The sequence below is a fragment of the Mesoplodon mirus genome, assembly GCF_964341445.2.
Source record: "Mesoplodon mirus genome assembly, chromosome: 2".
Lineage (NCBI taxonomy): Eukaryota > Metazoa > Chordata > Mammalia > Artiodactyla > Ziphiidae > Mesoplodon > Mesoplodon mirus.
The window spans coordinates 81,587,945-81,603,431 of NC_138977.1; the positions used below are offsets into that span (position 1 = coordinate 81,587,945).

Genomic DNA, 15,487 nt, shown 5'->3' on the forward strand with positions numbered 1-15,487 from the left:
TATCCATTCATCTGTCGATGGACATTTAGGTTGTTTCCATGTCTTGGCTATTGTAAACAGTGCTGCAATGAACACTGGGGTGCATGTATCTTTTCCAATTATAGTTTTGTCTGGATATATGCCTAGGAGTGGGATTGTAGGATCATATGGCAACTCTATTTTTAGTTTGTTGAGGAACCTCCATACTGTGTGTTTTCCATAGTGGCTGCACCAATTTACATTCCCACCAACAGTGTAGGAGGGTTCCCTTTTCTCCACCCCCTCCTCCAGCATTTGTTATTTGAAGGCTTTTTTTTTTTTCTTCTTATTTATTTATTTATTTGGCCATGCCATGTGGTTTGTGGGATCTTAGTTCCCCAACCTGGGATCGAACCCAGGCCCTCAGTGAAACCTGAGTCTCAAACACTGAACCACCAGGGAATTCCCTGAAGGCTTTTTAATGATGGCCATTCTGACCGGTGTGAGGTGGTACCTCATTGTAGTTTTGATTTGCATTTCTCTAATAATTAGCAGTGTTGAGCATTTTTTCATGTGCCTTTTGGCCATCTGTGTGTCTTCTTTGGAGAAATATCTATTTAAGTCTTCTGCCCATTTTTCGATTGGGTTGTTTGATCACATTTAGTTCTTAATGACTAAGTAGCATCTCTACATATTTTCCTACAATATTAACAAAAATATTCAATAACTTGGAAGGACCACAATAATCCATGTACATTTAAGCCTGAAGACTTCAAATAATCAGGTTAAAGGCAAGTCTGAGTATTTTGAAAACAGTTTTTGAATGTCTAACACTAATAGGTTGCCCAAATGATATGCATATACTTTCCCAAATCCTACAAATATACCTTCTAAATTTGAGTTTAATTAGTTTATTGAACCAAAAGTCATCACGTAATTTATGGCCACTGACAAGACAACAACATAACTTATATGCTATACCTTTATGGTACAGTCTATTTTGATTATATATAAAGATATAGATATAGATACATGACTGTCCACAAACTCAATGCAACCTCTGGCTAAGAGAGCAATAAATGTCATGAAATGGGATATGTGAGTGGGGAGCAAGAGGAAGGGGGACTCTGACATTTTGCTCTGTATATCTACATTATTTCAAGCGTCCGTAATTTAGATATTCACATATTACAAGTATCATTAAAAGGAAAGACAAAATTCCAATACCATGATACTTGAAAATGAGGCTGACTCTGATTTGTTGCTATGGACTGAATGTTTGAGTCTCCTCAAAATTCATATTTTGAAATCCTAATCCCCAATGTGATGGTATTAGGAGGTGGGGCCTTTCAGAGGTGATTAGGTTACGAGGGTGGAGCCCACATGAGTGGGATTAGTGTTCTCATAAAAGAGACCCCAGAATGCTTTCTTGCCCTCTCTTCACCATATAAGGATACAAGATCTGCAACCTGGATGACGGGCTCTCACCAGAAGCCAACCATGCTAGCACCCTGATCTTGGACGTCCAGCCTCCAGAACTGTGAGAAATAAATTTCTGTTGTTTATAAGCCACCCAGTCTACAGTATTCTGTTATAGAAACCCGAACTAAGAAATTTGCTAATATGAAAAAATAAATGAAGTGAAAAAAAAACCAAGTTGCAGAAACATAAATATACTATGATCCCTTCTATGTGAAAACAAATTTCTAAAAAGAGATATATAGCAGACTGTATTTTCTAAAAACGGTCACAGCAGTATTTCTAACCATACACGCTCTTCCAGAATCTTACCACTTCCCATCAAGAGGTGGAGTCTCCTAACTCAAAAATGGTTTAAAATTAACTCAAAATATATTAAAGACCTGAATGTAACACCTGAAACCATAAAAATCCCAGAAGAAAACACAGGTGGTAAGCTCCTTGACATCAGTCTTGGTGATAAGTTTTTGGATCTGACTCCAAAAGCAAAGGAAACAAATGCTGAAACAAATAAGTGAGACTACATAAAACTAAAAAGCTGTTGCATAGCAAAGGAAACCATCATCAAAATGAAAAGGCAACTTATTGAACGGGAGGAGATATTTGCACATCATATATCAGATAAGGGGTTAAATATCCAAAATATATAAAGAACTCATATACTTCAATAGCCAAATAAACAATCTGATTAAAAAATAGGCAGAGGGGGCTTCCCTCGTGGCGCAGTGGTTGAGAGTCCGCCTGCCGATGCAGGGGACACGGGTTCGTGTCCCGGTCCGGGAAGATCCCACATGTCGCGGAGCGGCTGGGCCTGTGAGCCATGGCCGCTGAGCCCGCGCGTCTGGAGCCTGTGCTCCGCAACGGGAGAGGCCACAACCGTGAGAGGCCCGCGCACCGCAAAAAAAAAAAAAAAAAAAAAAAAAAAAAAAAAAAAAAGGCAGAGGATCTCAATAAACATTTTCCCAAAAAAAGACATAAAGATGGCCAACAGGTACATGAAGAGATGCTCAATATCACTAATCATCAGGGAAATGCATATCAAAACCACAATGAGGTATCATCTCACATATATCCATCATACATATATATCAATATAATGGAATTATTATTCAGCCTTAAAAAGGAACAAAATCTTGCCTTTTGCAACAACATGGATGGACCTTGAGGGAATTATGCTAAGTGAAATAAGTCAGAGAAAGACAAATACCATATGATCTCACTTATATGAGGAATTTAAAACAACAACAAAAGATCAAGCTCAAAGATATAGAGAACAGATTGGCGGCTGCCAGAGGTGGGGGGGGTTGGGAGGTGAGTGAAATAGGTGAAGGGGGTCAAAACGTACAAACTTCCAGTTACAAAATAATTTAAGTTATGGGGATGTAATGTACAGCATAGTGACTATAGTTAGTAATAACATATTGCATATTTGAAAGTTGCTAAGACAGTAGATCTTAATAGTTCTCATCACAAGAAAAATAATTGTAACCGTGTATGGTAACAAGTGTTAACTAGACTTACTGTGACAATCATTTCCCAATATATACAAGTCGCACACCTAAAACTAATGTTATTTGTCAGTTATACCTCAATTAAAAAAAGAGGTGAAGTCTATTCCCCCTCCTCTTAAAGCTGAGCAGGCTCAGGACTGCTACAACCAGAAGTATAGTAGAAGTGCTGTATGTGACTTCTTAGGCTAGGTTATAAAAAGTATCCAGGCTGCATGGTTCTTTCCCTCCCCCATCCTCTCTTGGGATGGATGCTTCTTGCCCTTGGAACCAAGCCACTGTGCTGTGAGGAAGCCAAGCAGCCACATGAAAAGGCCGTATGTAGGTGTTCTGGCTGACAGTACTAGGCAGGGTTTCAGCCACCAGCCAGCATCAACTGCCAGACAGTGAGTGAGCAAGCCTCCAGATGCTTTTCCCGCTCCCAGCCTCTCAGTCGTCCAGCTAAGAACCCAGACATTATGCAGCAGACAAGCCATCTCCACTGTGCTCTGTATGAACTCTAGACACACAGTTTGTTAACTTAATTAAAAGGTTTTTCCTATGCCACTGAGTTTTAGGGTAATTTGTTATACAGTCATAATAACAGAAATATAAGAGAAACTGTAAATAGCTTAAAATCAGTAAAGTGGCAATGAGAGGCTGGGGAACATAGGGAGATTTTTACTTTTCCATTTCTACACTTAGTACTGCTTGAATTTTGTGCCATGAGGACAGGCACTAGCTATTTTATCTTTTAAATAAAACATAACCTCACTTCTGTGAAGGAGGCCAGAAGGGGGTCCCCTCACACAGTACAACCTGATGTCAATTACAAGGAGAATTGTCAATTACAGACCTCAACAGAAGATCATCAATCACAGGCCCCAACAGGAAAAGATGTACACTGCATCTCCTACAAGAAACTGACTACCCCAGCAACTCAGTCAATGAGAAGCCATCATCACCCTGAGCTCCTACTTTTCTCCAATGGGCTTTTGTTCAAAACAACCCCTCCCAACTTACTCTTTTTTCTCTATAAAATAACATCCCTCTCCTTTGTTCCTTGGACTTGCTAAATAATATTAACTTGGGGATAAAATATATATACCATAGTATCTAAATGTTTATTTGTGAGAAAGATCTGGGAAGGTGCATACCAAATTCATCTAGGGAAGTAGGAACATGCCAGATATATAGAGAGAAGTGAGTGAGAAGTTTGGTCTTACTTTTAATGTATTGATTTTGTGAAAAAACATTAGTATATTATTCATATTAATAAACATTTTACAAAAATATAAATTAATAGGAAAAGATACTAGCAGTAGATATATTTGCTGGGTAGAGAAGTTTCTCAAGAAACTTTTCAGGCATACATCTTCCAGGAAAAGGCCAATAACAGGTCTTACTTAACGTGACTTATTTAAGTACAGTGGACATTAGTCACAATTTACAAGGCCTTCAGGCTTGTAAGAGGAATCTGACCAATGATCTCCCAGATCACATGCTTACAGTACTTTAATACGGAAACAAATGTAAGTAAATTAGAGATGCAGAAGTTTCAGTTACACGGTTTAGATTAGAGCTGAAATACAGAGCTCAACAAACAAACAAAAGGGGGATTATCTGCATTCCAAACCTTAGGTTACAACAGAAAGGAGGAAAAACACAAAGCATAACCTAAATTCACATTTCTAAATCCATCTGTTCTCTTTCTGGAACGCCTATCATTAATAGAAAAAACTGTATACCAAGAGACAGCCAGTCAAGGAGAACAGGAGAAGGAGGTGGCAAGAGAGCAAAAGAGGATAAAAACAGAATAATTCTGCAAATGGGGAACTGAAAAAGTCTCTTGCCAGGCCGTCTTTATGGTTGTAAGGAAATATAAGTGATTTTTAAAAAACCCAAACAACTAGATATATCAGTTATAAGGAAATACCTCCTTAAAAACAAAACTAACCTCAGAGGAGACACACACCAAAAAACCTACAACTTAAAAGAATGATTTATAATTAGACTATGATTTTGTGTTGGCATCTTTCTACATATCTAGTAGTATTCTACTACTACATCAATAAAACCCCATATTTATCAATAGGCATATTCCCATGTTAACAAGTAATGAAACACAGAACTGTATGTAACATGATAAAGATATCTGATTTTAATTGAAAGGGACTCACTGTATATTCTTTTTTTTTTTTTTTTTTTTTTGCAGTACGTGGGCCTCTCACTGCCATGGTCTCTCCCGCCGCGGAGCACAGGCTCCGGACGCGCAGGCTCCACGGCCACGGCTCACGGGCCCAGCTGCTCCGCGGCACGCGAGATCCTCCCGGACTGGGGCACGAACCCGCGTCCCCCGGATCGGCAGGCGGACTCCCAACCACTGCGCCACCAGGGAAGCCCAGCCCACTCACTGTATATTCTTATCCACCTCTTTAAGTCTTCTTAGCCAGTATTTAATGAGTAAAACATTAAAGTTCTAATTAGAGTATTAGATTAGGTTAGAAAAATGCCTGTAATGTCAGATAATGCCTCCATTTTTTAATGTTTCTGAACATTCCTGAGACAAACAGAACCTGGCAAACAAATCCTGGCAAAACACTTACCTGGCAAAATACATCTGCATTAAAAACAGTCTAATACCTGTGTAACCCAAGGCTGTAATTAAATCATAGGAAGGAAACATGCCAATAGAATAAGTAAAGCTTTACTTGTCATGAGCACCCCAAAACGGGCATTCGTTGTACTGCAGTCTTACCAACCTTGAACTGAAACAGTTTATAATGTATCATTTAAAACACTCCTATTTCTTTCCTCCATCTTTCTGTGCCGCCATAATGGTGCACATGAATGTCCTGGCTGATGCTCTCAAGAGTATCAACAATGCCGAAAAGAGAGGCAAACGCCAGGTTCTTATTAGGCTGTGCTCCAAAGTCATCGCCAGGTTTCTCACTGTGATGATGAAGCATGATTACATTGGCGAATTTGAAATCATCGATGATCACAGGGCTGGGAAAATTGTTGTGAACCCCACAGGCAGGCTAAGTAAGTGTGGAGTGATCAGCCCCAGGTTTGATGTGCAACTCAAAGATCTAGAAAAATGGCAGAATAACCTGCTCCCGTCCCGTCAGTTTGGTTTCATTGTACTGACAACCTCAGCTGGCATCATGGACCATGAAGAAGCAAGACGAAAACACACAGGAGGGAAAATCCTTGGATTCTTTTTCTAGGGATGTAATACATACGTGCAAATAAAATGCCTCAGAGGAAAAATAATAAAATAATAAAAATAAAAAATAAAACACTCCTATAAGAATACAGTGATACAGTCATTTGCTTTAAAAGTCCATATTGCAGATCTATTGGGTTGGCCAAAAAGTTCGTTCATGCTTTTCTGTTAAGATGGCTCTAGTAGCACTTAGTTGTCTTTAACTTCATTCAAAACAACTTTTTTAGATTGTATGTGACAGCTCTCATATCAGCGTGCATTTAAAAAAAGACTTATCAAAACTGGTGAACTTCTGTGTAGCCATTTTAATATTGAAGATAGAAGAAAAAAAGCAACATTTTCGGCATATTTTGCTTTATTATTTCAAGAAAGGTAAAAACGACTGAAATGCAAAAAAAGATTTTGTGCAGTGTATAGAGAAGGTGCTGTGACTGATCAAACATGTCAAAAGTGGTTTGTGAAGTTTCATGCTGGAGATTTCTCACTGGACGATGCTCCACTGTCGGGCAGACCAGCTGAAGTTGATAGTGATCAAATTGAGACATTAATTGAGAACAATCAACGTTATACCACGCGGGAGATAGCCGACATACTCAAAATATCCAAATCAAGCACTGAAAATCATCTGCACCAGCTTGGTTATGTTAATCGCTTTGATGTTTGGGTTCTGTGTTAAGTCAAGCAGAAAAAAACCTTCTTGACCATATTTCTGCATTTGAAACGTAATGAAAACGTTCTGTTTTTAAAACAAATTGTGACGGGTGAGGAAAAGTGGATAATGTACAATAATGTGGAACGGAAGAGATGGTGGGGCAAGTGAAATGAACCACCACCAACCACACCAAAGGCCGGTTATCATCCAAAGAAGGTTGGATCGTGTATATGGTGGGATTGCAAGGGAGTCCTGTATTATAAGCTCCTTCTGGAAAACCAAACAATTAATTCCAACAACTACTGCTCCAAATTAGACCAACTGAAAGCAGCACTTGACGAAAAGCATCCAGAATTAGTCAACAGAAAATGCATAATATCCTATCAGGATAATACAAGACCACATGTTTCTTTGATGACCATGCAAAAATTGTTACAGCTTAGCTGGGAAGTTCTGATTCATCTGCCTTATTCACCAGATATGAACCTTCAAATTTCCATTTATTTCAGTCTTTACAAAATTCTCTTAATAGAAAAAAATTTCTATTCCCTGGAAGACCGTAAAAGGCACCTGGAACAGTTCTTTGCTCAAAAAGATAATAAGTTTTGGGAAGGACTCCCCTGGTGGCGCACTAGTTAAGAATCCGCCTGCCAATGCAGGGGACGTGGGTTCGAGCCCTGGTCCAGGAAGATTCCACATGCCATGGAGCAACTAAGCTTGCAAGCCACAACTACTGAGCCCACACACCACAACGACTGAAGCCCACACGCCTAGAGCCTGTGCTCCACAACAGGAGAAGCCACCACAATGAGAAGCGTGTGCACCGCAATGAAGAGTAACCCCCACTCGCTGCAACTAGAGAAAGCCTGCGCACAGCAATGAAGACCCAACACAGCCAAAAATAAATAAATAAATTTATTTTAAAAAAAAGTTTTGGGAAGATGGAAGTATGAAGTTGGCTGAAAAATGACAGAAGGTAGTGGAACAAAAGGGTGAATACATTGTTCAATAAAGTTCTTGGTGAAAATGAAAAACGTGTCTCTTATTTTTACTTAAAAACCAAAGGCACTTTGGTCAACCCAATACAATAAAATGCATGAAAATCAGATTTATATTCTGTGTACTGGTACAGCTTAGCAGTTAAATAATCAGAACATACACAGAACTGGTGAGGCAATAGTAAAGCGTTTGAATTGCTGTTTATGTCCATTTAGCCTTAGAAGACATACAAGTTTTTTCTATATATTTTTAACATGAGAACAAACTGTACCAATTTAGAAATCAACAAAGGTAAGCTGAGAATACAGTCTTATTAAAATTATTAAAAAGCTAAACATGGTAGAATATATTTTCTCTGCAAATTACATAACAGTGCATTCAAAACTTTTATTCTTCAGTGGAAAAAGTCTGTGATTACTAGTTTTTCTATAGAACTGTCCTGCTTATAATACCTCTGAAGATGCTTACAAAGTTTTATTTTTTTATTTTATTTTATTTTTTTGCGGTATGCGGGCCTCTCACTGTTGTGGCCTCTCCCATTGCGGAGCACAGGCTCCCGACGCGCAGGCCCAGCGGCCATGGCTCACGGGCCCAGCCACTCCACGGCATGTGGGATCCTCCCAGACCGGGGCACGAACCCGCATCCCCTGCATCGGCAGGCAGACTCTCAACCACTGCGCCACCAGGGAGGCCCCAAAGTTTTATTTTTAAGTTAATATTTGAATAGGTAATGTACTCTCATAGTTTTAAAAGGTAAAAATACAGTGAAGAGTCTCTCTCCCACAGTTTTCTCCTATCCCCCTACCGCCTCCTTGACTGCAAATATAGTGCTTTTTTTAAGGTACCTGAAGGAAACCGACAGGAAGCAGAGCAGATCATGGTACCGAAGAAACAGCACAGGGCCTGGAGCTAATGCCAAGCTCGAATGTGCCTCTGCCACTCTCTGGTCGGCTCCAATACCTGGGAAAACCTCAGTGTCCTCATTTGTAAAAGGAGGATCGACATCAGAGGATTTCTGTGGGTTTAAAATAGTGCCTACATTCCCTTCAAACTCTCCCCAATATAACCATTGTTATGAATCTGAGATATATTCCTTGGAACCTCTTCTATGCATTTACAAACATTATCCTGACCTACACATACTCTAACCTTAACCTGCAAAGGCATCTCTATGGCTTTCACTAACATTTCTCAGATACTTCTAAAATATGTTTCTTCTTTTATTTCTAATTGTTTTTGCATTCTCTGTTGTTTGGGACATAAACAGTTTGTCCCAGACGTGATGGATTCTCTCTTTTGTCAGTATTATTCCTGTGTTCAACTGTTTTGGCTTTGAATTAATTTTGTCTGAGATTAAGAGTATCACATTCTTTTGGGACAGCTTCCCCTACACCCCCACTCCTTTTATCACTTATCTATGAGATTTTGTTTTCAGTGTCTGTCTCCCTTGATAAACAACAGCATTTAAAAACTCCAACCTGTCTCTATTAATAAGCAAGTATAATCCACTCACACATAACATTTTACTTTATGCTTTCTATTAACTATGCTTCTCTTCTTTCTTCCTGCCTGCCTTCAGCTTACTTGGTTTTCCTTTTTCTTTCTTTTTTTTTTTTTAATAAACCCTAATTCTCCCCCTTATTCAAAGGTTCTCAAATGTGTCAGTACTAGGGCATACGGATATCTGAGAGGCAGTTCTTTGGTTGTTGTGACTGGCTTGCATCCCCCCTAACTTTCAAAGGTCCTGCCACACATGCACTAAGTGAAAAACTTGAGCTTATAATATAAGTCCATTTCAAAGAAAAACACAAAGTATTTTTTGGATGGTTATACTCAGCACAGAATTATCGAGGAATTTAACTGGACTTTCACATTTAAATCAAGGGAAGACTATACTTAGTTTTGTTTATGGCTCTACCAAGAATTTGGTGACTTTGAAACTTTACCATTTCAAAAAATCATGTTGCTGGTGGTACTTAAGGCCAGCATAACATACTTGTATAGGTCTGCATTTTTAGCTATACATTCATAATGACTTTTCATATTAGAAGGATCTAACTATTTCATCTTGTCTTCTAATGTAGCTGTACCTGCGACCACATTGTAGTCCTTTTATTTTCTTCAACTCTTTGCTTGTTTTTCTGTTCATATTTATTTATTTTTTTTTTATTTTTTTATTTTTTTTGCTGTACGCGGGCCTCTCACTGCTGTGGCCTCTCCCGTTGCGGAGCACAGGCTCCGGACACACAGGCTCCGCGGCCATGGCTCGCGGGCCCAGCCGCTCCGCGGCATGTGGGATCTTCCGGGATCGGGGCACGAACCCATGTCCCCTGCATCGGCAGGCGGACTCTCAACCACTGCGCCACCAGGGAAGCCCTGTTCATATTTATTAATGAAGGACTAGGCTGGGTGAGCAGCTAGGGTATACAAACAGCTTCCCTTATCAAGAAAGCATGTGGGGGGCTTCCCTGGTGGCGCAGTGGTTGAGAGTCCGCCTGCCGATGCAGGGGACACGGGTTCGTGCCCCGGTCCGGGAAGATCCCACATGCCGCGGAGCGGCTGGGCCCGTGAGCCATGGCCGCTGAGCCTGTGCGTCCGGAGCCTGTGCTCTGCAGGGGGAGAGGCCACAACAGTGAGAGGCCCGCGTAACGCAAAAAAAAAAAAAAAGAAAGCATGTGGGTAGCTATAACCCTGGAATGTCCCTTCACCATTATCCTGGGATCTCCATTCACCATCACCCTGGAAATTACTTTTGCCTCTCTCATATGCTGGATCTACTGCTTTCTACACTCGAAATCTCTTCTTTCTTGGTTTATGCCTACATCTTGGTGAAAAACAGTTCATCCTCTAGTAAACAGCTAAGAAAAAGGTACATGAGGTAAAATTTTTTAAGACTCTCCTCCTATTTGATAGTTTGGTTGGATATAGAATGATGGATTGGTAATAATTTCCATTCAGAATTTAAAGTCACTGTGCTAATGCCTTCCAGTTTTGCTGTTGAAAAGTCTAAAAGCCATTTAGACACTTGATCCTTTGTATGTGACCTGTATTTTCAGGAATGGCAAGGCAGCCAGAAACGGTAGAACAAAGTGAGCAAACCGGAACCAGTGGAGTGAAGGGGGCCACATAGGGCCACATAAATTTTGCTTTTTTTCCCTATGAGTGTCATGGGGAACTATTGCAGAATTTTGAGGCAAGGAGGAACATTATCTGACTTATCAGAAATAGATAATTTCAACTCCTGTAGTGAGACTAAAGTTGAAGAAAATGGAGATGGCAAGAGGGTAGAAGCAAGGAGACCAACAAGGAGGCTAATTTCAATAACCTAGGCAAGAGATGATGGTAGGTTAGACCAGGGTGTTTCACTGGAGGTGTGAGAAATGGCTGGATTCTGGATATATATTTTTAAGGTTGAGCCAAAGGGATTTGGTTCTGCATTAGCCATGGGGTTGAAAGAACAGAGTAAAAGACGACACAAAAGCTGTTGCCTGAGCAACCAGAAAAATGGAGTGAATAGAGAAGACAGGGAATTCCCTGGCGGTCCAGTGATTAAGACTCGGTGCTTTCACTGCCGTGGCCCGGGTTCAATCCCTGGTTGGGGAACTAAGCCTCATGGCGTGGCCAAAAGAAAAAAAAAATAGAGAAGACAGAAGTATAAGGTTGGGGACAAGAAAAGTTCAGTTATGCACACATCAAGTACAAAATGTCTACTATTTGTCCAAATGGAGATGTTGCATCAACAGTTGGATACACAAAAGTCTGGAATTCAGGAGCAGCTGCTTTTTGGCTGGGCTGTTTTGGAGCATGGGCTCGTTTTGGCATTTACATTCGCTTTGATCCTATTCATTTTCCATGCCAGGTTATCCAGTGTGAGCCACATAATATTTTTTTAATATGTCCTTTTCTGCTTAAATCATCTAAAACTTCTATTACTTACAGTGAAGAACCTTAACTGAAATGATTACTAAATCAGGAAAATAAATTAGTTTTAAATTGTGAATGAACAGAACTTTATTAAAATGAAAAGGAACTAATGGTAAAATCTTCACTGCTTCTAAGCTGAATATATCCCTTGGCAAAGCCCATCTACTTCCACAGAATAGGCAAAACAAAAACTGCAACCCAACATGCAACTAATGAGCTAACCATAAAAAAAATCATTAAAATCCTCAAGTTTCCCCAAATGAGTTTCTCTTCCCTCTGGAATCTTCAATACTGCTATCAGCATGTTATACATAAGGGGATCATCCACCAGTAATTTATGTTGTGTGAAAATATCCATCATATACAAGAAAATCCAATTTTATTACATAAGGTCAAAAATTTTAAAAATTCCAAATTAGAACTTGAAATTAATGAGATGGTATGCTATTACAAAGATGAATTAGATGTCCATTTTTTAAAAAAATGAGAATAAATCTCTGCACTGTTATCATACTATAACACAGTATTATTGTATCTATGAGCTTCCTAAGCATGCAGAAACCTAAATTCTGGTAGTTATAACTAATATAGAAAAATTATACCCTCAGATAAATTGCTTTTAAAACATAGGCTGTTAATATGAAAAATTATTTAATTTGAAGTCCACTTTGAAGATTCCAATAATGTGTTATTCATCAGTTTAATTTAGAATGAAAACTATGCAAATGAAATTTTAATTTACTTAAAAAAAAAAACAAAAAAAAAAACATAGGCTGGGGCTTCCCTGGTGGTGCAGTGGTTAAGAATCTGCCTGCCAATGCACGGGACACGGGTTCGAGCCCTGGTCCAGGAAGATCCCACATGCCGCGGAGCAACTAAGCCCCTGTGCCACAACTACTGAGCCCGTGCTCTAGAGCCCGTGCACCACAACTACTGAGCCTGCGTGCTACAACTACTGAAGTCCATGCACCTAGAGCCCGTGCTCCACAACTAGAGAAGCCACCGTAATGAGAAGCCCGTGCACCACAATGAAGAGTAGCCCCCGCTCACTGCAACTAGAGAAAGCACGCGCGCAGCAACAAAGACCCGACGCAGCCAAAAATAAATAAATTTATACAAATAAATAAATAAATTAAATAAAATAAAATAAAATATAGGCTGTAGAGTTAAGAGTTCCACAGGGTAATAAGATAACAGATACTGGGAAAAAAGGGTCCTATAAAGTATGAGTGGAAGACAATGGATGCATGAGAGGTAGAAAAGTCTAGTATTGATATATTACAAAAGAATACAACGACGTTTAAATGAAAATATTGATAGTTTTTGTTAGATAACTTTTTTCTGATTATAAGATTTATTATCACAGAAAATACAAGAAAGTATAAAAGAGAAGTCTCAGCCCATATTCCAGAATCCAGAGATAACCACTTTTAACATTTCAGTGTATTCTCTTCTAGTCTTTCTTCCTATGCACACATGTATATGAAATGGGTGGGTGTGTGGGTGTATGTGTATATGTACACAAATGCAAGATCTATTAAACACCATTGGTACATCTTTTTTTTTTCATTTCATATAACACATATTTCTCTCTTGTTTTAAAATATTTTTCAAAGACAACTATTTTAAACAAGATTTTACCATATGAATTTCCATGATATAACCACTGTCCTACTAGTCAACATTAAGGTTGCTTATAACTTTTTATTACTATAAATAATGCTACAATAAATAGTATTATTCATAAATCTTTGAATTTCTGAATTTAGAGACCATATTTCTCTTTTTTTTTTTTTTTTGCGGTATGCGGGCCTCTCGCTGTTGTGGCCTCTCCCGTTGCGGAGCACAGGCTCCGGACGCGCAGGCTCAGCGGCCATGGCTCACGGGCCCAGCCGCTCCGCGGCATGTGGGATCTTCCCAGACCGGGGCACGAACCCGTGTCCCCTGCATCGGCAGGCGGACTCTCAACCACTGCGCCACCAGGGAAGCCCTAGAGACCATATTTCTAATGATACTTCCTAGGGAAAATGTTTAGAAAGCACTTAAATATCAACAATGTAGATATGATCCAAAAATGCTGCTTGATTCTGAATTTAAATAAAAGAAGAAGAAATACACATGAAATAAAAATTAAAAAGCACAATTCAGTTCAAACAAACATCTATCAAACCTTGCCAGCAAGTCTCCTTAATGAATCAAATGAGTTTCTCCTCCCTCTGGAATCTTCAATACTGCTATCAGCATGTTATACATAAGGGGATCATCCATCAGTAATTTATATTGTGTGAAAATATCCATCATACACTAAAAAATGTGGACTTTTAAAAGATCTGTAAAAATCTGAAATTTATTTTCACATAATTACGAAGTATTTCAAACCAAGAATGCTATAAGTAACGTCCCATCAAGCATGAATTAATGTGCCCATTAAAAAAAGAAAAAAAATAGCTAAACATGGCTTCCTTGACAATCTACTAAAGTAAAGTTAAGTGTACAGGGAATCCTAAAAAAGTAGGGCTTAGTTTTAGTCATCTCTTAAAAAGCAGCAGATCTAATAGAATAAAGCATGTTAAAAATAAAAAATACCGGGCTTCCCTGGTGGCGCAGTGGTTGAGAGTCCGCCTACCAACGCAGGGGACACAGGTTCGTGTCCCGGTCTGGGAAGATCCCACATACCGCGGAGCGGCTGGGCCCGTGAGCCATGGCTGCTGAGCCTGTGCATCCGGAGCCTGTTTTCCGCAACAGGAGAGGCCACAGCCGTGAGAGGCCCGCGTACCGCAAAAAAATAAAATAAAATAAAAAATACTATACTAAGAAATAAAAAGAGGTAGTAGCCCTTATTAAACACTAATCTACTGGGAAATTTTACCACAATTAAATTACAAGTCTATTTTTTGTTCCTAATATCAGAGTAATTTGAAAAAAATTTGCTTTATGTTTGATTGAATTAAGACATTAAAAACTATCAGCTCAAACTTCATAAATAAACAGGAGAAAATATTTTTTAAACTCTTCTCAGATTAATCTATTTTTACATCAATTATCAGAGATATGACATTGCCATTTTATTTCTATATTCACAAGAGTCTGATTTAATTTATAAGTTCTTAGTTTATTTCTATCCCTCTAAGGCATTCTTAAGGATCGTAAGTCCTAGTATATGCTAATTCTCAAAGGAACATCATTCACAATCAATGTACTTCTAATCACTGTACATAGACAATGAGTGAGCAGAAAACTTGCTTATTCAAGTATTCCAGCAAATGTTTGTACCTGCCTTTATTAACTGGCCTATAATAATATACCCCGGTACAAGAGTATTTTAAAACAGCAAAATGTTGTTATAATGTATAACATAACAATAATATACAGTTGACTCTTGAACAACAAAGGGGTTAGGGACGCTAACCCGCCATACAGTTGAAAATCCGCATGTAACTTATAGTCAGCCCTCAGTATACACAATTCCTCCAAATATGCAGTTCTACATCCTTGGATTCAACCAACTGCGGACGGTGTAATACTGCAGTATTTACTATTGAAAAAAAATCCACATGTAAGTGGACCCTCAGAGTTCAAACCTATGCTGTTCAAGGGTCAATTGTACTTTATTGTTAACAATGGTCAAATTTTTCCTTTGTATATAAAAAGTATAAAGTATAGTACATAAACAGCCCTGTATTTAAGCTTTAAAAGTCTATAAAAACCTACAGTTGAAATCTCACTACACTCAAAGCCTGTTGTTCAGAAATCTGCCTC

At 39.0% G+C, this 15,487-nt stretch overlaps 2 protein-coding genes across 3 annotated transcripts in view; one reads left to right on the forward strand and one right to left on the reverse strand.

Annotated features, from left to right (window-relative positions):
* The window catches only part of SMIM14 (small integral membrane protein 14), a 67,859-nt gene that overhangs the window by 24,462 nt on the left and 27,910 nt on the right, over window positions 1-15,487 (reverse strand). The window lies entirely within an intron of this gene.
* LOC309795474 (small ribosomal subunit protein uS8-like) lies at window positions 5,733-6,191 on the forward strand. Its single transcript, XM_082607845.1, has one exon. The coding sequence runs from the start codon at window positions 5,762-5,764 to the stop codon at window positions 6,152-6,154; it is 393 nt and encodes a 130-aa protein (XP_082463971.1). The 5' UTR covers window positions 5,733-5,761; the 3' UTR covers window positions 6,155-6,191.

Excerpts from the sequence above, each read along its gene's own strand:
- LOC309795474 (XM_082607845.1), top strand. The coding sequence starts at position 5,762 with ATGGTGCACATGAATGTCCTGGCTGATGCTCTCAAGAGTATCAACAAT.